This window comes from Acinonyx jubatus, chromosome C2 (assembly GCF_027475565.1).
Source record: "Acinonyx jubatus isolate Ajub_Pintada_27869175 chromosome C2, VMU_Ajub_asm_v1.0, whole genome shotgun sequence".
In the NCBI taxonomy this organism is placed as follows: Eukaryota; Metazoa; Chordata; class Mammalia; order Carnivora; family Felidae; genus Acinonyx; species Acinonyx jubatus.
Window position 1 is genome coordinate 96,678,720 of NC_069384.1, and position 26,124 is coordinate 96,704,843.

The 26,124-nt window shown below is 37.9% G+C and overlaps 1 protein-coding gene across 1 annotated transcript in view; it reads left to right on the forward strand.

The window, feature by feature from the left end:
* Window positions 1–608: 608 nt before the first annotated feature.
* The window catches only part of WDR49 (WD repeat domain 49), a 140,202-nt gene continuing 114,686 nt past the window's right edge, over window positions 609–26,124 (forward strand). Inside the window, exons 1-2 of the mRNA XM_027061483.2 lie at window positions 609–1,371; window positions 21,842–22,282. Coding sequence (XP_026917284.2) covers window positions 1,210–1,371; window positions 21,842–22,282 — 603 coding nt within the window. The 5' untranslated portion in view covers window positions 609–1,209. The remainder of the gene's footprint in view (window positions 1,372–21,841; window positions 22,283–26,124) is intronic.

A 26,124-nucleotide genomic window follows, 5' to 3' on the forward strand; every position in this document is an offset into this window, starting at 1 on the left:
ATATATTTATAAAACTTGCTTCTAAATAATAGAGCAGTGAAGTTTAATTAAAAAGGAGGGAGATGAGCAGTGCCTGGGTGGCTCAGTGGGTTAAGCTTCTGACTGCAGCTCAGGTCATGATCTCAAAGTCTGTGGGTTTGAGCCCCATGCTGGGCTCTGTACTGACAGCTCAGAGCCTGGAGCCTGCTTTGGATTCCTTGGTTCCCTCTCTCTCTGCCCCTCCCCCACTCATGCTCTGTCTCTCTCAAAAATGAATAAACATTAAAAAAATAAAATAAGGGGTGCCTGGGTGGCTCAGTTGGTTAAGCGGCCGACTTCAGCCCAGGTCACGATCTCGCGGTCCGTGAGTTCGAGCCCCGCGTCGGGCTCTGTGCTGGCAGCTCGGAGCCTGGAGCCTGTTTCGGGATTCTGTGTCTCCGTCTCTCTGCCCTTCCCCTGTTCATGCTCTGTCTCTCCCTGTCTCGAAAATAAATAAAACGTTAAAAAAAAAATAAAAATAAATAAAATAAAAAAGGAGTAGCTGAACTGTCCTTTAAAAAAAAAAACATTTACATCACACATTGAAACCTTGAGGTCAGTAATTAGTTGTGTGGGCGGGGGTGGGGAGCGGGGAGGGTTAGGTAAAGTTGTAGTTGGCTTCACTTTGGTTGCCAGGAAACACACAAAGGCAAGCAGGAGCAGATGAAACAAAGAATTGCACATTGCTGGTAAAGTGGCCTTTGGAGGCAAGCCCTCCATTGGGACAGAAGTCTTGCAGGGGCAAGTCACACAAGAAAATGGAGTTTAAACCCCTGACATGCTAACGGAAGCAAGGTTAGCCAAAGAAGTTCTGAGAAGTTGCTTTTTTAATGCGTTTCAAAGGAGATTTACAAGCTGCGTTCTGTATTGGTTGGTATAAACATGGGGGGAAGCTTTATCCATTTTTAATCAAGCCAGATTAAACAGAATATAAGGAGGGGTGTTTTAAAAGGATTCGACTGTAGATTTTGAAAGTAAACTGGAATTAAAGACATGTGGGGGTTGAGGGCTTTTACTCCCTACCTTGAACATTTTGGCTTGAACATTTTGTCTCCTAATTGTCTGCCTTGAAATGTGCTTTCATTTTGGAATTCTGTTGCTAAATTGGGTTTGTTTTCAAAGGCACCTGTTGAATAAAAAAAAAAAAAGTATAGAAATAGTTGAAGGCAGCTGAAAAGAGGTGAAGCCATTATGAGTTACCAGAATGCACTTGATTTGAACAAGGGGCCACAGCTGGGGTCAAAGAGCCCCAGGGGAACAGGAAGTGTGGCCACAGATGAAGACCACCACCCTGACCTGCTTGAAAACCAGCTCTGTGTGGGCGACTTTCTCAAAATACAGAGTGCTTTTGAGGTAAGCCTTAATCTTAATTACTGGAGGGTTTAAATTGTTCATGAAGACTAGGATGAAACAGATTTTTCCCTTAAAATTGTTTATGTATTTAATGGTTAAGACCTTCGATGGTTAAGTGTCTGACTTGGGCTCAGATCTAGTGGTTCATGAGTTGGAGCCCCTCGTCTGGCTCCGTGCTGACAGCCTGGAGCCTGCTTTGGAGTCTGTGTCTTCCTTTCTCTCTGCCCCTCCCCTGCTCACACTGTCTCTCTCTCCCAAGAGTAAATAAACATTAAAAACAAACAAACAGGGAATTGAAAAGAACTGATCAGGCTTGGATTTCATGCCAGAGTAACGTTAGTCCTCAGTTCTGTGGGCCAAAAAATATGATTTAGTTCAAAATTGCCGCTGTTGAATATCCTTGCCATCAAGGAAGGATTAATTCTTGGACACAATTTTTCTTAGAGATCACCATTGTTTTGGAAACCCAAAGGTTATGGTTGTGAGTGGGGACCAAGGTGACTCCCAGCACAACTGTCCTTAGGAAGTCTGGAAATGCAAATAAGCAGTTTGTAAACATTCTCCCCTGCTTCACTCCAAGTGACTCCATTTGGGGGGGGGGGCACTTAATTGTCCCAGTATCCGTGTGAGCGACAGTCTCCCACTTTTTTGGTAATTATCGGAACAATGCCAATCGAAACAAAATGTAAAGTTTTCATTTTAATTCTACATATGAAATAGACCTTAGGAATTTTAACTATAAATAAATAAGTTCCTTCTATCTTAGCTAATTAATTTGGAATTCTGCTGCTGTGCGTTGTAACCCGCATACATCAAAATGATTTTTAGTTTCTCATGTGAGTACGAAGAAGTGCTCTTTTGTGCTGTGGAATTTAGGTAGACATGAGCCCTCCTCCTTTCTACTTCATTATGTTTGCTAAAATATGTTCTCAGGACTCCAGAAGATCCTCTGAGGGTGCTTGGGAGTATCCACATTAATTTGAGACAGACATGCAATATTTTGGAATACCACCTTGAAATTAATAAAGCATGATGAAATGTAACAATTATATCAGCCTGTAATTGGCATAAATTTTAATCTTCAGCTTTCTCCCCCCAAAAGAGTTGCTAACGACTGGAAAAGTCTGCTGTACCCTGTTTTGCATAACCAGTTAGATTCTACCTATAATGATAAATTAATGTCCCAATTATATCAATCATTTCTTTGTAATATAATCCATCACATTTAGTAGGAAAGACATGCTCTGCCCTACACTTTCCTCATTTTAATTGTCATATATTTGCTATTCGTCCAACCCCATTTGCCTGAAAAGTTTCAGTGTTGCTCATGTCCAATGCCCCAAATGGATCTGGCATATTTTGATAGACATAGCAAACATTTTGACAGCTTGAGAACATTCAGAAAAACGTAACTCCAGATCATGACAGCTTTGACTCCGCCATGAACAGAAATATGGTGGTTTGTTCTGCTAGGACACAAAGAATCTGAATTCTAGGGTCTGTTAGGAGAGTCGACATCCTAAAGTTGATGTGTTCAAGCGTGAAACTGCTGCCGAAGCGTGGGAGTGGGTGTTCTCTTCAACCACTGATCAGCCTGGAGTGAAGCCAATGAAACAGGATAATCAGTCTCAAGATTTCTTTTTTTTTTAACTTTAAATGTTTCAAAGATGGGATCACTTATCTTGAAATTACCAGTTGGAAAAGCAGGTATTACTGAGAGAGAAGAGATTGCAATTGGAGCTTGCATGAACATAGAAAATCTAACGACAGTTAAAAAAAAAAGAAATTGAGCTTTGCATATACACTTTTCAGAGAAAATGAAGTCTGTCCATTTTTCACAGACTCAACAGACACAGAATGGAATAATCCAATGGCAAATGTGCAACAGGACTAAAAGGCCCTTGAGACAGTCTGATTTCTAAACACAGCATGGATACTGAGAGAAGGATGATACACTTGATAATTTCACTGGAGTTCGGTCCATCTGTCATGAACATTAGGCCCACAGGCCACAGGTGTAGATTGCTGTAAAAGGACAAATTGCCCTAAGTGTCCTGCAACATGGAACTCTAAAGGTGGTGATTTGTAGTCCAACCATTAAAGACATGCTCTTGGAAATGCGAAGATTCTGTCACTAGATCTCTTTATCTCCTCTGTTTTTTGTACACAGATTGCTCATGTGGGGCTGAAGATTTGTCAGATATTAGATAAAGTCCATATCCTTAATTGAAAAATGGGGAGTTGGGTCTTTGAATTGCATATTGAATGTTTGACGTGTATTTCCAAATGAAATATACACACCGTATACATCTTAGTAGTAACATTTAGGAATGAAGCAAGTAATGCTTACATGTATTGTAAGGTGGTATAAATGACTCAGAGTCACTAACTGTAAGCTCTTTTATCAGATTTCTTGGATTTAAATCCTAGTTTTGCCTCTTACAATATGTCTTTGTGCAAATTACTTAACCCTTTGGGCCTTGGTTTCCTTTATTTCTAACATGGGGGACAACAGATTTGTGGTGAAGATTAGATAAGCTGTTATCTGAAAAATACTTGGAAGAGTGCTTGACACAGAGTAAGTGCTCAATTAACATGGGTATTATTCAGGGAGTAGACGTTGAATCACATGGCCTCTAACATTCTCCTGATTCTAACTCCTACATTTCCTAAAGGGATTTGAACTTTAAATAACACAACTATGCTTTTACATTCCTTTTAGTTGCTGTAGAAAGTGGAAGCAGTGAGTTGCAAAGACAAATTCACGTAGAAGTGCACAAAGGCATCATTCTTCACCTCTTATTTCACATTTTATTAGCATTCAAAAGATTTTAACTGATGTCTTGATCCTCATCTTTATTTTTTTTAATTTTATTGTATTTTATTTTAAATCGATCCCCATCTTTAGAACAAAGAAATTACCTGGATAGAAGTACTAGAAATTTCATTTTCTTTCAGGTGATGGTGTCCAAAAAGCCATATATCAACCTGAATGGAATGAAACTTGTATTCTTCAAAGAATTGTAAAATGGTTGTTACTCAAACTTCCCTGTAGCACTTGCAATGCTTAGAGAAATGACATGGTCTCTGGATATTCATATTATTTTGATGTCCACCATATTTTACATTTTCTTAGATACTTCAAAAGCTATAGCTATTATGTAGAAAAAGATGGCTGCGGTTTGATGATTTTAGAGGAATGCAGATAAGTGAAAATTATGGTCCAAGGGAAATGGAATTTTGGAAAAGCCCCATTGAGACCTGTTATATATTGAGGTTCTTCAGAGTCTGGCTATGTAAATTTCTGAGTATTTCTTCCCTTGAATTCTACATTGTTGACCTCTACATGCCAGGACTTTCTGTTCTTCGGTCCTGGATGCCCTGCTGCCTGTTTGGCCTGGGACTATGGTTTGCCCACCCCTGCTGGACTCACTGGGTTGGGTCCCCACCTACCTCTGACAGCAGCTGTGTCTGTATATCATCTCCTGGAACTTCTGTTCTGGCCAAGGTTGTGGGCCCAGAATGAGGGACTGGCCCTATCCTGTCTATTCCATGCCGCTATTTGCCCCAGCCCTGCTAAATTTTTCGCTTAAATAGCTAGAAATGAAATCTAAACCACAAGCAAAAGATGAGCTATTTATGCTCAAAGCATAAAACATTGAGAAAAGCATAGCAAAAATCCTAGTAGAATTTTTAACATCCCCAGAGATGTTCAGGGAGGTTCTCAGAACAAACCTGTCTCGGGGGTAAATGGAATGTGCACAGTACACTTGTGCTAACTTAGTCTCGAAACATCAGAGAAGTTCAGAAGGCAATTCCACAGTTCCTGAAAATTGTGCTTGAGATGTAATAAAACGATTAAATCCACAGAATTTATGTTATCCTTATTCTTGGTCGTCTTTATAAAATTCGCAAGAGTCTGCCTATAGACAGATTCTAAGCTGAGCCTATGAATGATGCTTCCTTGTTCCGACAGGACAAAGCTGAAGGCTCTGGGATCCTGCCGGGCAGTGTAGACTCTAAGGGAATATGGAAAGATGGGTTAGGTCTTTCCTACCTTTGCTTTATTTGTCCTTTTTTTTTTTATTATTTTTTTCTTTGTCTTTTTTTTTTTTTAACATTTATTCATTTTTGAGAGACAAAGAGAGACAGAGCACAAGCAGGGGTGGGGCAGAGAGAGAGGGAGACACAGAATCTGAAGCAGGCTCCAGGCCCTGAGCTGTCAGCACAGAGCCCAACGTGGGGCTCGAACTCACGAACCATGAAATAATGACCTGAGCTGAAGTCAAACACTTAACTGACCGAGCCACCCAGGCACCCCTATTTGTCCTTCTTTCTAATCCGTCAAGATTTCTCCCTGTTCCATAAGGCCCTAGTCTTCTCTCAGCCTTTTCATTGCTCATTGTATCTTCACTATTAAGGTCCCCAAGTGGACAGGCCTTTTTGGACATATCTCATGTTCCAGAAGAATTCTTGTCTCTTGCTTCTTTCTTTTCCACTCCAGGCATTACTATCCTAAACACAAATAAAATCCCCCATCTTTGTTTCATTCCCTTTCCTTACAACTATTAGATTTTGCTTATCTCTGACAAAATAGGAGACAGTTCAGGAAGATCATTAAAAAAAAAAAATTTAGGTAAAACTGATAGTTAAAAACTCTATATTATGTTATCCAGTAAAGTTCCACAGTAGACAATTTGTATTTTCATAGCTTGTGCACACTGTAAAATATATAATAGCTCATACACATTAGAGGTTTATTTCTTGCTCATATAAATTAGAAAGTAGATATTTCTAATTGGTGGGCAGCTCCAGGTAAGGATTCAGGTGCCCTGGCTCCTTCCATCTCTCACCATTTGTGATTGCCACACATCAAGCCAGTAGCAGGAGTGAGAGCAAGAAGGGTCACATGTGGAAGGTTTTCATGGATCCCGGACACATCCCAACTGCAAGGGCAGCTGGAACACAGGTTATGTACACAGGTTGTGCCCAGAAAACAGTCTCATCCACCAATCCTTAGAGTTGGATGGTAGAAAAAGTTCTGTCTCTCCTAATAAACCAACATGCTTCCTTTCATAGATTAAGGAGAGTCATGTGCCTAACAATGTTTTGTGTTTTGCCTTAATTGCCAGGTTTGAATTTAGTGTTCAATTAATACCACTCTTCTTAATGTAGATTTTTCTGGAACAGCTGTCTGCTATTTTCATTATATGACCCCTGTTCTTTTATCTTTGCTTTAATGGTCTAACCACCTATGTACCTTCATTGTAACTGAACTAAAACTCTTTCTGGAAATCAGTGGAGGTGAAAATGATGAATAAAAATTTAATATCTTTCAAGTATGATAAGATTTTATAAAGCACTTCTATAGGCATCATGTTATTTGATCCTCTCACCAGCCTGGAATGTAGGCAGGGTAGACATTTTTATTTCCCATTTACACACAAGAAGAATGAAGTGTAAAAATATTTAACTGAATTACCTTGTGGGGCAGAGCCAGGACCCAGGGACAGATTGGCAACTTTCCAGCCCATTGTATGGCACGGCTCCCACTGGCCACAAGGCAACGCTGTGGGATGCTGTTGTAAGGAACAGGAATCCGATAGGATAAGGACTTGGTGAACAAACCAACCACGTTAAGTTAATAACACATAGGCGCTCAGCCCTCGTAACTTGGGATTAACGTACAATCAGCAAATAATCAATAATCAAATCAATTCAGAGAAAAGGTGGAAGAAGAAAAGGAAAAATAAGAATAATTTAGTACTTTATTATTATTTTTTTCCTTTTTAAAGACATCTTATGGGGCGCCTAGGTGGCTCAGTCAGCTAAGCATCTGACTCGAGCCCAGGTCATGATCCCATGGTTCATAGGTTTGAGCCCCACGTTGGGCTCTGTGCTGACAGCTCAGAGCCTGGAGCCTGTTTTGGATTCTGTGTGTGTGTGTCTCTCTCTCTGCCCCTTGCCTGTTCACACTCTGTCTCTCTTTCTCTCTCAAAAATAAATAAACATAAAATAAAATTTTAAAAAATAAATAAAATAAAGGCATCTCAGTGGAGGCTTATGAGAAGGTAAACAGGTAAAGCTTAATCTAGAACTCTGTTATATAGTACGTTGTACATTCAGCAGCCTCAGTCAATTCATGACCTGCTAAACAAAGGCAGTAGGTCAGAGCATTTCTTACCTCAACTCTCTTAGTGGAATCAAAAAACCCATTTTTGGTGGCAGCAGGAAATCAGTGAAGCTCAGGGGGGTCTCCCCTACCCCTCACCCAACAGTAAGGTAATAACACAAAGCAAATCCAACACCACTGCAGCTGGTACAATTGGAAATGACTGACATTCTTTGGAGATTTTGTTTGACTTGCTAGAATTCGTGGTTGAGGCTAGCAAACAATGTCATCACCAAAACAAAAGCAAGTAAAGTTGTTTGTCAACACACATGAAAAATTGGCCTTCTTAAACGCTGCTGACTTTGTGCCGAATTTTGTGATGAGTTCTAACAGCTTCATGCCCTTTCCCATTTCTCTGTGTGCGTTTGGAGCAGGTGCTTATAAAAATTGATCCGGGTCAGAGAGGGTGGTGAAGAATGCTTTAGGTGAACAAATATTTTAACCTTGAGCTTTGCCCAGGATTGGAACAGAGAAGGCAACCAAGAAACTTGTTATAAAGGTGAGAGAGAGACAGTACAGTGCCTGTTGCTATTCATTTGTGGTGCATCAACTTAGCCAGACCTGTAGACCAAGGGCACGGCCTACTTTATCAATTTTCTTGAGAATTAAAAAAGAAAAATAAAGCAGGCAACCGAAGAACTATAATGTGTGCCATTACTGCACATTTGTCATTCATTACCAAGTATATTACACTCAGTGATAACACAACCTACCACCCTAGGAAGTCTCTGGATTGTCCCTTGGTGATTTCCAACTTTTTCCCAAGGCTCTGCTTCACACTTCCACAAGCACCTCAGGGTCTTTTCCTCCCTCATCGTGTCTTACCACCATTTCATGGATATATGACCCCCATTAAATCTGGACTCTCTGGGCACTGACATTCTCTGCTGAGGACTACCAGGGACACTGTTTTCCTCTACTCCTTCCCCTTCCACGTGTGCACATGTTCTTCTCTAATTCTCTCAACACTTCTGAGGCCAGGTTGCCACATTGCTCCAGACCTGTGTTGTCCAATATGGTGGCCATGAGCCCCAGGTGGTTATTTAAATTAAAGTGAAAATCAAAAAAAGAAGAATTTAATAAAATGAAAGGTTCAGTTCTTCACAAGCACCAGCCATATTTAAAGTACTCAGTAGCCACAAGTGGTTAATAGCTATCATATTGGATAATTAAGTTTATACAATGTTTTTATCATTGCAGACAGTCCTATTGGGCAATGCTGTTTTGGACCCTTCTCATGGTATCCTACTAATTTGTTCCATTTCCTCGTTTCTGGTTACATTAATATGGCAAAGAGGTTACTCTTTCTGTAAACCTACCCGGAGGTTGAAGAAAATATTTTTCTTCAGAAAATAGAGCCTGGAGGCCAGAAAATATTTTCCTTCACTCTAGTCTCAGACCTATTTTTCTACATTCCTTCCCTGGGATGGTAAAGAATACGTAACATCTATTCCTTTCAGGGGAATCCTTATCTCCTCATCCGATCCCTTTCCACCTCCCCACAGGTAGTTAGTCTAGATTTATGGTTCCAACATATCAGTCACAAAATTATCCAGCACTGTAACATTACCCAAATTATTTAAGTCATGCTGGTCATATTTTAGTTATTTGAATGATTTAACAGTATTGCTATTTTAGGGCCTATCAAATGCTGGTGTCAGCTTGGAATATTCCTGCCCCCTCCCCCACAATTTCCCAGCAAACTCATACTCATACTTCATATTTACATAGTTCCCTCTCAAGAAAGTCTTCTCTCCCCATCAAGGCTGGGTTATCACCTTCCCAGGTTTCTGTTCACCTCTTTTTGTAGCTTTCTGTATGTTCTTTTTGTTGTTTTAATTGCATATGCCCTAAGTACAATGCTGTTATTTAAAACCAAGTAGAAGGATCAGGCAAGCAGAGAGAAGTCAGTGCGACATCAATAGATCCCAGAGGGTGGACACTATGGATGCAGATGAGATATCTGTAGAAGAGAGCAGAGTGTCTAAGACAGATCTTAGGGAAATTTTTCAAGGAGGTAGAGAAACTGGAGTGGATACAATAAACAAAGAAGCAAGGTTATTTCCTGGAAGTTGAAAGGAGAGAAGCAAACAGAAAAAGAGAGTATAGCCAGTGAAATACAATTTCATTCATTTTTATGATTCCTATTTAACAGTCCCTTTATTATTAAAACAAAGGTAGGAGGAAAACATTATTCTCATTGTAAAAAGTTGAGTCACACATGAAATTGCCCTCTTACCACGGCCCACCCTCAGCCACTGCTCTGCCCCAAGTTAACTACTCTTGCGTTGCATCTTTCCAATGTATTTTTTATTCATTTCTGCCCATAAATGCACATCCCCATATCACACATATAGTTCTATTCTTCATAACTATGCCTACATATTTTATGCATTCAAGGACAAAATGCCACACAAATAGCTCCTAATCATGTGAAAAGATATTCAAATTCATTAGGAATTTGATTTGAAATGCAAATAAAAAAAGAAGACATCTTTTTTCATTCATCAGCTTGGCAAAGATTCCCAATATATATTGTTGGCAAAGAATCAGGGAAATGGGTACTATTATTAAGACTGAATTGTCAAAGCTTTTTTGGTAGGCCGTTTTCCAGAACATATCAAATGTAAAATGTATCCAATGTGTACTTTTTGAATGAGCAATTCCAATTCTATAAGCTATCCTAAATGAATTATGACGTGCATAAAAAAATCTATGTACAAGAATATTCATTGTAATTCATTTTAATATTGTCAGTGAGATGGACTATTTAAAATGGCCCAAATATTTGTCAATAAATGAATAGATAAGGAAATTACAGTATACTCCTACTACTCAGCTATTAAAAAGAATAAGGCAAGCATATGAAATTGTCAGGATTTACTGTTCAGTGGAAAAAGGAAAAATGGCAGAACCGTGCAAATCATATTCTAAAATGAAAAATGTGTGTGTTTCAATATGTATTGAGGTCTCAATCATGGAAAAATAGAATCTTACTTGTAGCAGGACAAGCATAGCAGATGACTTGTGGGCACCTTATCTATATCGTAATTCGGAGCAAAGATAAATGTCATTAAAATGTCAGCATATCTAATAACCTAAAAATTCCATGGTACTCTCCTAAATGTGTGTCTAACAACGCTGAATTTAAGCAATGCTGAATTTAAAAGTGACACCTTTTATAAATACTTCGAGCTTCTACTAAGTAATGTTTCTCCACCAGCTTCCTTTTGCTGAGTTTTAGCATTAAGAGACAGACTGTGGAGACCTATTTTATTGCCTTCATTTTACATGAGAGGAAACAAAAATCTAAAACAAAGGGATTTGTTTTTGTCCAGCTCCATTTGACTTGTGGGCAAAGCCAGAACATTGCTCAGTGTCTTCTGATACCCATTTCCGTCCCTTTTCTCATGGTGGACAACCCTAAACTTCGTTTAGAATTGTTTCGAATTTTCCACCATTATTTTACACAGTATTTTCCTATAACTTGACCATTGTTTATTACTATGATCTCCTTCTGAAATTTGCTGTTACTGGTAAAACAGATGAGCATCTCTTCTGCAGTATGGAAGAGAATGGTAAAAATATTTTCATCCATTATCTCATTCTTGCAACAGGTATTTATTGAATGTCTACCCTGTGGGATTTGAAAAGCACTTAGACCCTGACCTTCCTTCACAGAAGGGTATATGCCAACAAGTAAACTTGCAGTTGCTCTGTAATCATTCCGTGCTCTGAGGAAAGAACAGAACTGGGAGAGCATATGGCTCACATAGGAGAAGGGCCTCCTGGAAGGATTCTTGGAGGAAGTAAAGTCAAAGCCACAATCTGAGGGAAGGGCATCACGCAGGCAGGTAAATGCAGGTTGGGAGGTTAGTTTTCTGGAAAGAGGATATGAAGTGCAGAGTTTGGTTGGGCAGAAGTATCTGGTAATTTTAGGCATCCATTTACCTGTGTCTTTGTTAGTCACAAAATTTTAATTCTGTCCAGACTCGTGAGCCCTCGAATCATTGATATCATCCTGTAAATGAAAATTAAAACTAAAATTCATTGAAGCAAGCCAAAAAAAAAATAGGCAATATGAACCTTGGCTGGCAGACTAGTGTCTCCTGTTGTGCTGTTCAGTCTCTCATGAAAGTTGGTAGGTGAACATAGCAGACGATGATTTAAACTGATGCATCTGTTTTGAAATAGCACATCTAATCTTCTGCTCCAGAAGATGTTCACAAGGGTTGACAGCAAACGCTAATACATATTCATAACCAATAGGCTTCGTAACCAAGGGAAATTGAGGCAAGTGCAACAGAATGCAGCATGAGACAGCAGCATGTTAATTTTAAATTTAATTATAGAGATGGAGGAAAGAATGCATTTTGATAGTGCACACTCATTCAGCTGTCATGGAACATTACCCCCAAATCATGCCAAATATTTGACAAGAAGAAATAGTATTTTGGGTGAAATGCTTGATAAAACTAGCAGGTTCTGGAGAAAATGAGACTCTGAAACCGTATTAGAAACTATTTTTCATGTAGAGAAAAAAAAAAGCATTGCAGAATTTTAATGATAGGAAGTAAAAAAAATAAAAAGCTTTCAAACTAAGGAAAGGTTTCTGGTCTATAGAATATTTTCAACATGCGTAAATGCTAAATTCAGTTTGAAGAGCATGCATCTTGTCTTGTTCAAAGCTGATACCAAATGCTTCAAATAGTATTTGGCATGGAGCAGTTGCTTGATAATTATCTGTTGAATATGAATATGAATGAATACATAAACCTACCCCATGCCACTTTGTCTGATGTACAAGTTCTATATATATTTATTAATGACTAGATCAGTGGATGGATGGATGGATGGATGGGTGGGTGGAAATATCCTCCTAAGCCAACTCACATTTTGTTTTTGTTTTTAATTTTTTTTAACGTTTATTTATTTTTGAGACAGAGAGAGACAGAGCATGAACAGGGGAGGGGCAGAGAGAGGAGGGAGACACAGAATCTGAAGCAGGCTCCAGGCTCTGAGCTGTCAGCACAGAGCCCGACGCGGGGCTCGAACTCACGGACCGTGAGATCATGACCTGAGCCGAAGTCGGACGCTTAACCGACCGAGCCACCCAGGCGCCCCATGCCAACTCACATTTTGGCATTAATTCGCAGGATTCATTACTCACCAGTGAATGGTGGCAGTGAACTTTGGGTCAGTGACATGTTAACCCACTGCTAGCTTTGACATGGGAGAAAATACCTAGATTTCTGAGGAAATTGGATTGTCAGTCTCTCCATAGTTTTTAACTGGCACTTGTATTCTTACCTTGGGCAAATCCTTATTTACAGAGCATGGAAAAAGAGGAAAAAATTTCTTTCCCTATTTCATTAAAAAATATTGCTACAGGAAAAAGTTAAGGAAAAAATAAATATAAATAGCATTTCTAAAAGTTGGCAGAATTTAAAAGAAGGAAGCGTCTGCTTTAAAAATGTATTGCTTTGTTTTGCCAGCAAGTATGTGAACGTTTAGGCTTATTAGAACTTTTTTTTCAGCAGCCAATTGGTGAGTCTTAAGAGGAATGAGCTCAGTGGGGGTTTTGGGTATAGACAATCTCATACTTTACTGATGGAAATGTAAATTTGTTCAACTTTTTGGAGGAGGATTTGGCAAGATATATCAAATGCTTTAAGAATATTTAAATTCTGACCCAGCAGTTATGTTTCCAGGAAATTTCCCTCAGGAAATAATTGGACAAATAAGCAAAGACATATGTGTTGGGATGTTTATTGCAGGACTGTTTATATAAAACAACAAAGCATTGGGAACAATTGAAATTTTTACTACTGTGGGGCCATAAATTGTATATCTTCTCCATAGATTGTGCAGCTGTTAAAAATGATGGTAAAGACCAACCTATATTGCACAAGGAAACCTTCATGATATGCTGTAACGTGGAAAGCAGCACACAAAGATACATATATCATGACACCATTTCAGAAATAATACACAGGTATTTCTATTTCTGCCAAGAAGAAAATCTGAGACGTTGATGGCATTATGGAGGATTTTAATTTTGGGGTTATTTATATTTTCTATTTTCTATAGTAAACATGAACTATTTTGTGCAAAAAAATAATTTTACAAATGTATTGGCACACTTACACATTGCTAATTGAAAGCACATGATCGCTTCTTAATTTAAAGAAAGGCTGTCAAGTTTCTTACAAAGGGTATATTTTTGGAGGTTTGCACTTAGGTTTTAGTTCTTAGTTTTGACATAAGTTATAGTGAAATCCAAATCTTACAAATCTCAAAGGCTGGAGGAAGTTTTACAGAGTTCATGCTTCTTTTTTTTTCTTTTTTTTTTTTTTTATAAGAATAGCTTATGAGAACTGAGCATATCTGCAGAAAATGCTTTCTAGGCAAAAGGAAAGGATTTTAGAATATTTTTTGAAAGGTTTTCAGGCAGACAGGAAGATTTTCTAAATGTCTAAAGTTGTACTCACTGAGATAATCAAGCAGACATCCTGAGTATGTTAGCTTTTTTGCAAGAAAAGTTGGAAGCAATACTGGGTTGTTTTTTTTTTTTTTTTAATTGCTCAATAGTTACATAGACACAGCGAAATAAATTTACAAGCATTATCTTAGAAGAGCGGAATGAGAATATGTTTTCTAATAGAGCAGACATTTTTCACATTTATTATAAGAGAAGTTTCAAAAATACGGGGGTATTAATTTTTTACCTCAAAAAGAACCAGACAGATGGGGTGCCTGGGTGGCTCAGTTGGTTAAACATCCAACTCTTGCTTTTGGCTCAGGTTACGATCTCGCAGTTGGTGAGATCAAGCCCCTCGTTGGGCTCTGTGCACTGACAGTGTGAGGCCTGGTTGGGATTCTCTTCTGTCCCTCTCTCAGCTTCTCTCTCCTCTCCCCTACCCCAGAAAAAAATAGAAATGAAAGGGTATACTTTCAAAATCTGTTAGGAGTTTTTGTTTGGAAAGTATATTCAAATTGGAACAAATGTCTACCGGAAGAAGGTTTTATTAAAGTCATACTTTTTACTAAAGACAAATTAAATTTTCAACTGAAGGGACTGACAGTTAATTATTTTAGGCTGTATGTTGTATAATGAAATCAAATTTCCTAAATTCTTTATATCTCCCTAGCTATACTAAATATATGCTTGTGAATTTAGGTTGATGTGGATGTGTCTTCAACAATAATAACTTAAAGTTGTAATAAAATTATTTAATGTAAAGAAGGCCTATGTGCAGATTATCTTATTGGACCTTCATACAAACCCTGAGAGATGTTATGACTGACTTGTGGGCCCACAAATATTAGGTAGTGAATTCAAGCATAATATTTAGATGTTAACTAAATTAGTATTAATTTAGATATATACATATACACATATACATGTATTTTTTTCCCCAAAATGACTCAAAGGTATGTTATTTTGCCACTGAGTACTGAATCTAATACAGATTGAGAGTTTATAGCAACCAAATCATGGTATATGGAAGCTCATTTTGAGATTGAAGGATTATTTTATCTTTCTTCCTCTGGAGTTACCTTCTGCCAAGAAGGCCAGGATAGGAACCTCTGGCTCACCTAAAGTTCATAAAGTAGCAGTTGAAATGGCTCATGACGAGGTACAGGCTACAGTGAGTCACAATGACAAGATGTTGGTCTTGTATGCATGAAATGGTCTTGGGCTCTGGAAACGGGTAGGTAAACTTTACTTTCACTGGGCTCACTTGGAACAGTTTTGTATTTGAGGAAGACCAACTGACACGGTGTATACAGTTGCTATTTCATATTAAGCCCCAAACTAGCATCTGCTACCCCGATGGCAATGGTCACAGAAACTGAGAACTTCGCATAATCCTGTTAGTAGAGTCTCCTTCACATAATCTTCGGGCCCGCTGAGAAGTCTCTTAGAAGCTAATTAGCAACTAGCCCCTCCTGATAGATAGGATCAGTTTACTAAAATTAGTAATTATGTACACCTCCAAATCCTTACACACACACACAGACACACACACACACACACACATCAACAAATGAATTTAGCTAAATCCTTAGAGAAGACTCATTGCTGGTGTGAAGTCCTTCTGTTCTTTAAACTATTTAGCAGGGAATTAACATTTCTTGGGTATAAATGTGTTGTACTCACATTAAATGATCCCATGTGGTCCACATAAAATATCAGCTAAGCCTGGTAACAACCCTAACAGTTAGTTATTATTATCTCTATTTATTTACTTTTAAATGTTTATTTATTTGAGAGCACACGTGTGTGCATGTGTATGAGTGGGGGGGAGGGGCAGGGAGAGAGAGAGAGAGAGACAGAGAGGGAGAGAGAATCTCAAGCAGGCTCCACTCTGTCAGCACAGAGCCAGACACAGGCCTCATTCCCACACACCCATAAGATCATGACCTGAGCTGAAATCAAGAGTCAGTCACTCAAACGACTGAGCCACCCAGGCACCCCTTATTGTCCCTATTTAGAGGTACAGTAACTGAAGCTAAGGCTTAGACCTCCAATTGCACACCTACACTCTCCCTACCACAGTGTGCGATGAGTATAATATAATGGAATGAGTGAATTAATTCTAGTACCAGAAGATAAGTGGGAGCCACTGATAAAATGAGAATTAACTGTGAGGTTGAAGTTAATGCATATGTGCCTTTAAGTTTATATAAAAGATCACATACTTTCTTGTACATTTAATTTATTAAAGCTGGCATATAATAGAATGAATAAACATAAACCACATACTGATCAAGGCATAATGCTTCTTGAAACAAGTTGGGAATTTTTAGTAGCAAATTCGTTTTTTTCTTTTTTTTAATTTAAAAAATTTTAATGTTTATTTTTTTATTTTTGAGAGAGAGAGAGAGAGAGACAGAGCACAAGTGGGAGAGGGACAAAGAGAGAGGAGACACAGAATCCAAAGCAGGCTCCAGGCTCTGAACTGTCAGCACAGAGCCCAACGTGGGGCTTGAACCCATGAACTGTGAGATTATGACCTGAGCCAAAGTCAGACACTTAACAGACTGAGACACCCAGGTGCCCCAATAAAAGCAAATTCCTAAATTTTAACCAAAGGTATGGCAAAAACTGGTTTTATTTTCAAACTTAAATCACTAAACAATCAATAATAGAGCTTCAGGTATATTATATAGTTGCTCTTTTCATAAATTGGGAGTATTCCTCAAATCTCCCAGTGCAGAGTGACATTATCAATGTGTAGAAAATTATAAAGGTTATTGTGTATGTTACTTTGGGGAAGAAAGTTTGTCGTCTTGTTTATGGTCTAGTTGTAATTCCATATTTTAGAATATAAAAAAGACTCATTTTGGTATTTATCAATCAAAACAGTTTCCTGTTCTTAGAAATAAAAAAAATCACTAACTCATGGGAAGAAAATACTCTGAGATTCAGCCTTAAAATGTTTTAAACATAACATAATATAATAACATAAATATGCAGCCGATTGATGTCATTATAGAACAGTTTAAAATAAAACTTTTGGGGCACCTGGGTGGCGCAGTCGGTTAGGTGTCCGACTTCAGCCAGGTCACGATCTCGCGGTCCGGGAGTTCGAGCCCCGTGTCGGGCTCTGGGCTGATGGCTCAGAGCCTAGAGCCTGTTTCCGATTCTGTATCTCCCTCTCTCTCTGCCCCTCCCCCGTTCATGCTCTGTCTCTCTCTGTCCCAAAAATAAATAAACGTTGAAAAAAAAATTTTTTTTTAAATAAAACTTTTGATCAACATTGACTTAGCTTTCAGAAACAGTTTGCAGTCTTGGCTCAAAAGGAGTGGTTTTAGGATCAGATTTCTTTCTCCACACCTAAAATCTGGGTCACTGAAAATTTTCCATCTCTCTAAATGTTTGGGGCTAAAAATAATTTAACAAACAAAAGAATGATGGACTTCTGAGTAGTTCAAAGGGATGTATACCAATTTCTCAGAAAGTTAATTTAATTAAGTTAAAAGCCTAGACCAAAGTCTATTAAACACTTGACTACTTAGTTTTTGCTCACATGATACCTCACTTGATTTTTTTTTAATTAAGATGTTATATTTTTAGAGTAGTTTTAGGCTAACAACAAAATTAAGGGGAGGGTACAGAGATTACCTATATACTCCCTACCCTGAAACATGCATAGCCTCCCCCATTATCAACATCCCCAACCAGAGTGGTACATTTGTAACAGTTGATGAACCTACATTGACCTATCATAATCATCCAAAGTCCACAGTTTACATTAGGATTCACTCTCGGTGTTGTATATTCTGTGGGCTTTGGACAAATGCATAATGATGTATATCCACCATTATGGTATCATTCAGAGTAGTTTCACTGCCCTGAAAATCCTCTATGTTCTGCCCATTCTTCCCTCCCCCACTCCTCCAACCCCTGGCAACCGCTGCTTTTTTTTACTGTCTCTACAGTTTTGTTTTTTCCAGAATTTGATGTATTTGGAATCATACAATATGTAACCTTTTTCAGAGTGGCTTTTCTCATTTAGTACTATGCATTTCCAGGTCTTTTCATGACATGATAGCTCATCTCTTTTTAGCGCTGAATAATATTCTATTCTCCAGACATGCCTCAGTTTATTTATCCATTCACCCATTGAAGGACATCAACTGGGTTGCTTCCAAATATTGGCAATTATGAATAAAGCTACTATAAACATCTGTGCAGTTTTTTGTGTGGACATAATTTTCAGTTCATTTGGGTTAAGACCAAGGAGTGTGATTGCTGGATCATATAATAAGACTGTGTTCAGCTTGGTAAGAAACCACCAAACTGTCTTCCAAAGTGTCTGTCTGATGTTACATTCCCATCAGAAATGTATGAGAGTTCCTGTTCTAGATCCTTGCCGGCATTTGCTGCTTCAGTGTTCCAGATTTTGGCCATTCAAATAGGGTGTGTACTGATACCTTGCTGTTTTAATTTTCATTTCCCTGATGACATATGATGTTCTTTTCATATGCTTATTTGCCATCTGTATCTGTATATCTTCTTTTGTGAAGAATTCAGTAAGGTTTTTGGCCCATTTTTAAGTTGGGTTGTTTTCTTATTGTTAAATTTTAAGAATTTTTAAGACATATTTTGCATGAGTTCTCTATCAGATATATCTTTTGAAAATATTTTCTCCAAGTCTATGGCTTTTCTTCTCATTCTTTTCACATTGTATTTCACAGAGCAGAAGTTTTTAATTTTAATGAAGTCTATGAATTCTTTCTTTCATTGATTATGCCTTTGGTGTTGCATCTAAAAAGTCATCTCCAAACTGAAGGTCATATAACTTTATTTCTATGTTATCTTCTAGAGTTTTATAGTTTTGTGTGTTACATTTAGGTCTGCAATCCATTTTGAGTTAATTTTTCTGAAGGGTGTAAGGTCTGTGTCTAGATTCGTTTTTAATCATGTGGATGTCTGGTTATTCCAGCACCATTTGTTATAAGTATTATCTTTTCTCTATTGTATTGCCTTGGACCTTTTTCAAAGATCTATTGACTATATTTATATGGGTCTATTTCTGAGCTCTCTGTTCCATTGATCTTTTTATCTGTTCTTATGCCAATAACGCACTATTTTGGTACTTACTGTAGCTTTATAGTAAGTTTTGAAGTCAGGTAGAGTTAGTCTTCCAACTTTGTTCTTGTCCTTTAATATTGTGTTAGCTCATCTGGGTATTTGGCTTCTCCATATAAACTTTAGAATCAGGTGGTTGATATCCACAAAATAATTTGCTGGGATTTTGATTGGAATTGCAAAGAATCTATAGATTATTTTTGGAATAATTGAGATCATAACAATATTGAATCTTCCTATCTTGGATCTTGGAATATCTCCATTTATTTATTTCTTCTTGATTTCATTGATTGGAGATTTGTAGTTTACCTTGTTTAGGTCTTATACATATTTTGTTAGATTTATATTCATTTCATTTTTCTGGTTACTGATATAAATGGTATTGTGTTTTTAATTTCAAATTCCACTTATTTGTTGTTGGTATATAGCAAAGCAATTGACTTTTATATATTTTCCTTGTATCCTGCAGTCTTGCTGTAATGGCTTATTAGTTCCAGGAGTTTATTTGTTGTTCTTTCAGGTTTTCTACATAGATGATTATGTCATCTGTGAACAAAGATAATTTTATTGATTCTTTTCTAATCTTTAAACCTTTTATTTCCTTTTCTTGTCTTATTGCCTTAGCTAGAACTTTCATTATGATGTTAAAAAGCAATTGTGAGATATCTTGTACCAGATCTTAGTAGGAAGGCTTCCAGTTTCTCACCATTGAGTGTGATGTCAGATGTCCATTTTTTTTTTTTTTTTTGCAGATATTCTTTAGTAAGTTGAGGAAGTTCCCCTCTATTCTTTGTTTACCAAGAGTTTTTATCATGAATGGCCATTGAATTTTGTCAAATGCTTTTTCTACATGTATTGATATATCAATTAATTTTAAAAACAATTTTATTGTAACTGATATTGCCATATCCACTTTACAGATGGGGAGAGTAAGCCTCAGCACTGAAGTAACTTTCCAGCAGTTCCTACAATTACTGGTGGAATTAGGGTTAAATCTGCAATTCCTTGACTTGCTCTGCAATATGCTTCCTCCCAGAGCTTACTATCAATCCTGACTCTTTGACTCTAAGGTAGTAGGAAAAGTAGATTTCTCATCATGAATCTCACCAAACTAAACAACCTATTAAATAGTAAAATATATACTTATTTGAAATATTATTACTTCACATAATAATAATAATAATAATAATAATAATATAGTATTATTCTCTTTATTCACAGATTTTGTATTTGTGAGTTTGCCTACTTACTAAAATTTATTTGTAACCCCAAAAATGAATCCTGAAAACACTTTCATGGTCATTCACAGACATGTACAGAGTGGCAAAAGGTTTCTGCCTCCAATGTTCATATTCCAGGATGAGGTCAAATAACATAACACTCTACCTTTTTATTCTAGCACTCACACTGCAAACAAGCGTCCTACTTGAGGTCTACTAATACCAAGTTCATTTTGCATTTTTTGTTTTTGTTGGTTATTTCACTGTTTAAAATGGTCCCCAAGTGTGGTGGTAAGGTTCTGATTAGTGTTCCTAAGTACAAGAAGGCTATGATGTGGGGTCACCTGGGTGGCTCAGTCTGTTAAGCATCTGACTTTGGCTCAGGTCGTAATCTTGCAGTTTGTGGGTTTGAGCCCCGTGTCGGGCTCTGTGCAGACAGCTGAGCCTGGAGCCTGCTTTGGATTCTATGTCTCCCTCTCCCTCTCTCTCTCTCTCTCTCTCTCCCCCTCTCAGCTCATGTTCTCTCTCTCAAAAATAAACATTAAGAAGGCTGTGATGTGCCTTATGGAGAAAATACAGGTGTTAGATAAACTTTGTTCTATTGGTCATGAATTAAATATTAATAAGTTAACTTAATATGCTAAGTTAAGTGTCTTTCAACAGAAACACACAAAACAAATTATGAATTGATCAAGTGATGAAAATATTGTGACCAAAGGGTCATAGAAACATAACTCTGTATTTCGTCTCTGAACTATGGTTCAGTAGCTGCTAATTTAGTATTTGCAAAGACTTTATAGAGCATAAGTGCCACTCATCACAAAAATCAAACATATGTGCTTTTACTGTAATGGTGTACTTGTAATTTCACTGTAATGGTGTATTTACCAAAGTGGACTGCTTGCTTATGGATTAAAGTTTCACTGTGGTATAATTTCACTGGCTGTGCTAAACTCTGTTCATCTATCTTCTCTCAACCACTATACTAGTTTCCTACTGATGTTATAACAAATTAGCACAAACGTAGTGGCTCAAGCCACTCCTCTTACTTTGGAGGTCAGAAGTCCAAAGTGGGTTCCACAGGGCTAAAATCAGGATGTGTCAGAATTGTCTTCCTTCTGGAGTCTCTAATGGAAACTCTGTTTCACCTTTTCCTGCTGCTGGAGGTGCTTGCCTTCCTTGGAACATAGCCCCACGTTACTCTGACTGCTGCTTCCATCATGATATCAAATCATTGACTCTCCTGCCTCCCTTTTCCAGTTATAAGGACATTGGTTATTGAGAATGTCAGCTTGTAGCCCTGTCAGTTATTTGCTCCCCAGCCCAAATTAACTTAAGTATAGTTATAAAGTAAAAGACAATTTTTTTTAAGCTGGGAAGACTTGCTGATTAGGTCCACATTTGGGTGTGGTATGGTACAATGCCCTAGTACTTACGATGCTTTCACTATCATCTTGTTTTCATTCCTATTTCTAGCCCTCAGAACCATGTCAAACTATTTGCATGTCCAAAGAAGAGTTTATGCAAAGAATGACAGAGATTGTTGGTTGGGGCACAAAGGAAAAATATGGGGAGTTCTTTGACAAAGTGGATGTGGCCCAAGATGGCTTCATTAACTGGGACAAGTTGACTTCATTTATGCTGTTAGCACTTCACGAGAACGATGAACGAGCAAAGGCAACTGTGGTTCCCCAGTGGAAAGACCTTGAACTCCTTCCAACGAAACACAAGGACATCATTCAAAAAGTAATTTTCTTAAAAAGTTCAAGTCGTTATCTGACCATCAGTAAAGAAGGTTTATTAGGAATCTGGGGAGAGAATTTAAAGCTCCAAGAAACATTTCCCATCACTTCAGATGCCACCAAGCTTAAACACCTGTGGGTGACAAGTATGGTTTCTCTGGAAAATATAAACAAGGTACCAAGTCTTTATAAATAAATTATTGCCTGTAAAAGGGGGAAAATGATAGAATGGGGCTCCTGATCAATATCAAGTATAACACCAGCAGGGACTGAGAGCTTCAGTCCCACTTTGTGCCTCTCATCTGATCTGGAGGGAATGTGAGTAGAGCCAGTGAGCTTCTCAATTTCCCAAACTGTTTTCTTCAGCTCCTTTAAAGGACACAGCTGACAGTGACTCAGATTCTTGGCTCTGTCCCAAATGTGGCCATGCTGCATTACTGGCTGGTAAGACGTTTCTGACTCCACAGTTTATGGTAAAATCATGGGTCTATATGAGGTGCTGAGAGGTTATTACAATGCATGGCACAACTCAGTGCGATCACAGGGAACTGCTTATCTGATTTTAACCACTGTTCAATTTCTTAATTCGGATGGGTAGGGCCCACTCAGTACAAATATCCTTACGCAACAGCCTATGAGCAAGATAATGTATTGAAAGGAAAATCAGTGTGTGAGGGAAGGATGAAGATAACTTAAAGAATCCATATTCTTAGTATTTTATATTAAGCAGATGATAAACTTCACTGTGAAAATAAAAAAAAAATCTTTTAACATTTATTCAGTTTTGAGAGAGAGAGACAGAGCATGAGCAGGGGAGGGGCGGAGAGAGAGGAAGACACAGTATCTGAAGCAGGCTCCAGGCTCTGAGCTGTCAGCACAGAGCCCGACGCAAGGCATGAACCCATGGACTGTGAAATCATGACCTGAGCCGAAGTTGGATGCTTAACCAACTGAGCTACCCAGGTGCCTCTACTATGAAAACTTTTAAATGCACATACAAGCAGAGATAACAGTATTTTTTTAATTTGTTTTATTTTTTATTTTTTTAAATTTACCTCCAAATTAGTTACCATATAGTACAACAATGATTTCAGGAGTAGATGCCTTAGTGCCCCTTACTCATTTATCCCATTCCTCCTCCCACAACCCCTCCCATAACCCTCAGTTTGCTCTCCATATTTATGAGTCTCTTCTGTTTTGTCCCCCCTCCCTGTTTTTATGTTATTTTTGTTTCCCTTCCCTTAAGTTCATCTGTTTTGTCTCTTAAAGTCCTCATATGAGTGAAGTCATATGATTTTTCTCTTTCTCTGACTAATTTCACTTAGCATAATACCCTCCAGTTCCATCCACGTAGTTGCAAATGGCAAGATTTCATTCTTTTTGATTGCCGAGTAATACTCCATTGTGTGTGTATGTATGTGTGTATATATATATATATATATATATATATATATATATATATATATACCACATCTTTATCCAGTCATCCACCAATGGACATTTGGGCTCTTTTCCATAGTTTGGCTATTGTTGATAGTGCTGCTATAAACATGGGGGTGCATGTGTCCCTTTGAAACAGTGTACCTGTATCCCTTGGATAGATGCCTAGTAGTGCAATTGCTGGGTCGTAGGTAGTTCTATTTTTAGTTTTTTGAGGAACCTCCATACTGTTTACCAGAGTGGCTGCACCAGCTTGCATTCCCAGAGATAACAGTATTAAGAACCAATATCTACCCTTGGCCATTTCCAGTTCACAGCCAGTCTAGTTAGATCTATATCTCCCCTCTTTGAAATCCAAAACATGCAATTGTTTAATCTGTAAATATTTCATAAAAAATCTCCTTTTTTTTAGCATAACCATGATACCACGATCACATTTAATAACAATTGCAATAATTCCTTATTCTCAAATATCCAGTCAAATACACATTTTCTTTTCTTGTAATTTTTTAATAGCTTGTTAATTCCTCATTTGATAGTTTATTTGAATCACAATCTGAGTAAGATCCAAACCATTGTGAATTGTTGATATGTCTCTTTTGATCTATGTGTTTTTCTCCACCCCTTCTTTATTATTGCATTGTTTTGTTATTGCTATTCTGTTTTTGTAAGAGAAACTGGTGTTTGTTCTTTAAAGTGTCTCAGTCTGGATTTTGCAGACTGTGTTTAGAGGGGGTTGTTTTACATGTCTCCTTGTTCCCCATATTTCCAGTAAATTGGTAGTCAAATCTAAAGCCTTGATCGGTTTTAAGATGGTTTGTTCTGGAATAGGTGTTCCTCAATCAGGAGGCACAAAATGCCTGTTCTCTCTCTTCTTGGGATGTTGACAGTTATTGCTGATTATTCCTTGATCTATCAATTTATTAGGGGTTGCAAGAGGATGACATTCTAATTCCATCATTTCTACTTTCTTCAACGTTTATTTTATTTTTGGGACAGAGAGAGACAGAGCATGAACGGGGGAGGGGCAGAGAGAGAGGGAGACACAGAATCGGAAACAGGCTCCAGGCTCTGAGCCATCAGCCCAGAGCCTGACGTGGGACTCGAACTCACGGACCGCGAGATCGTGACCTGGCTGAAGTCGGACGCTTAACTGACTGCGCCACCCAGGAGCCCCTCTACTTTCTTTATAAGCTGGAATACCTCTATAAAAAGAAATTCCACCTGTCAAGTATTTAGTTATAATGTAGTACAAATCATAGAACAAAGGCAGGATGAATGGCTAATTCTTTACTTCTATTTGCCAGTATTCAAAATCCTCTAAAGACGAAAAATGAGCAAAACTATCATTATTGTTATCAATATCATCACAAACTCATGAGTTTAAGCAATTTCATTTGCTTCAGTCCACCGAGTTGCTAACTCATCCTTAAAATTGTACCATCTTTATACACTGGAATGAATACAAGTCAGCTTCTGAGTCTTTTCTGCTATAACTATGTTAGTCTTTGAAAGCTTCTTTGTTTTCTGGTGTGACAAGCTGTTCCAGGATCCTCTTGCATATTTATTATGCCAGAGCCAGAATCCTCCATGTTTCCAAAAACCCAGGGTTTTTGTAAGTGGGAAATGGTAGGCTCTACTGCCTTGAACATAAAGAATCATCATCATCATTAACTTCCAACGTGATGCACCCTGCTCTGTTAATCTTCTCGAGATCACCATGAAGTGGACATTGCTCCTACTTTAAGAATGAGAGACTAGGCAAGGAGAGGTTGTGGAATTTGCCCTACGTCACACAGAATGCATGTTGTAAGATTTGTATACGGAGGCAGCTTGATTTCAGAACCTGTGTTTCAGAGTCTTTGCTGCCTCTAGAGTGGTAGCTGGACGTCATCACATCCAGTCTCTTCTTGCTAAGGATCTGGTGTTAATGTTAATTATATGGGTTACAAGATGGTTCAAGCCCAGATTTTCTTTTATATCTGTGTGCAGCATTCTGTTATTATCATGCTATGTTTATGTTGTTATGTTGTGTAATGATTATGTTGCATTGTTTCTTCTTTCCAGGACTGATAACTAAATCTTAGCCTTTCCTTTGCACTTTTGCAACATAGAAGTTTAAAGAGGGTTGCTTTTTTCTTCTTTCCTCAAAGAGCTTTATTGAGATGAAATTATACAAAATGCACCACACATACTAAAAATACCCAAGTTGACAAATTTTAATACATTTGTCTACTGCAAAAAATCAACAGTACAATGAAGATAATGAACATAATCATCACGCTCAAAAATGTCCTTGTGCCCTTTTGTAATCTGTCCAACCTCTCCCATCTCCCCTTGTCAGGTAGCCACTGATATGCTGTCACCATACAATAGTTAGCATTTTCTAGATTTGTATATAATTTACATCATATAGTGTATACTTGTTTTGGTCTGACTTCTTTAACTTGGTATGTCATTGGATATATCAGTTTATCTTTTTATTGTTGTATAATATTCCACCATGTGGATATAACATATCCTTACCAACATTTGGTATGATCAGGGTTTTCTTACCCACTTAATTTTGGCCATTTT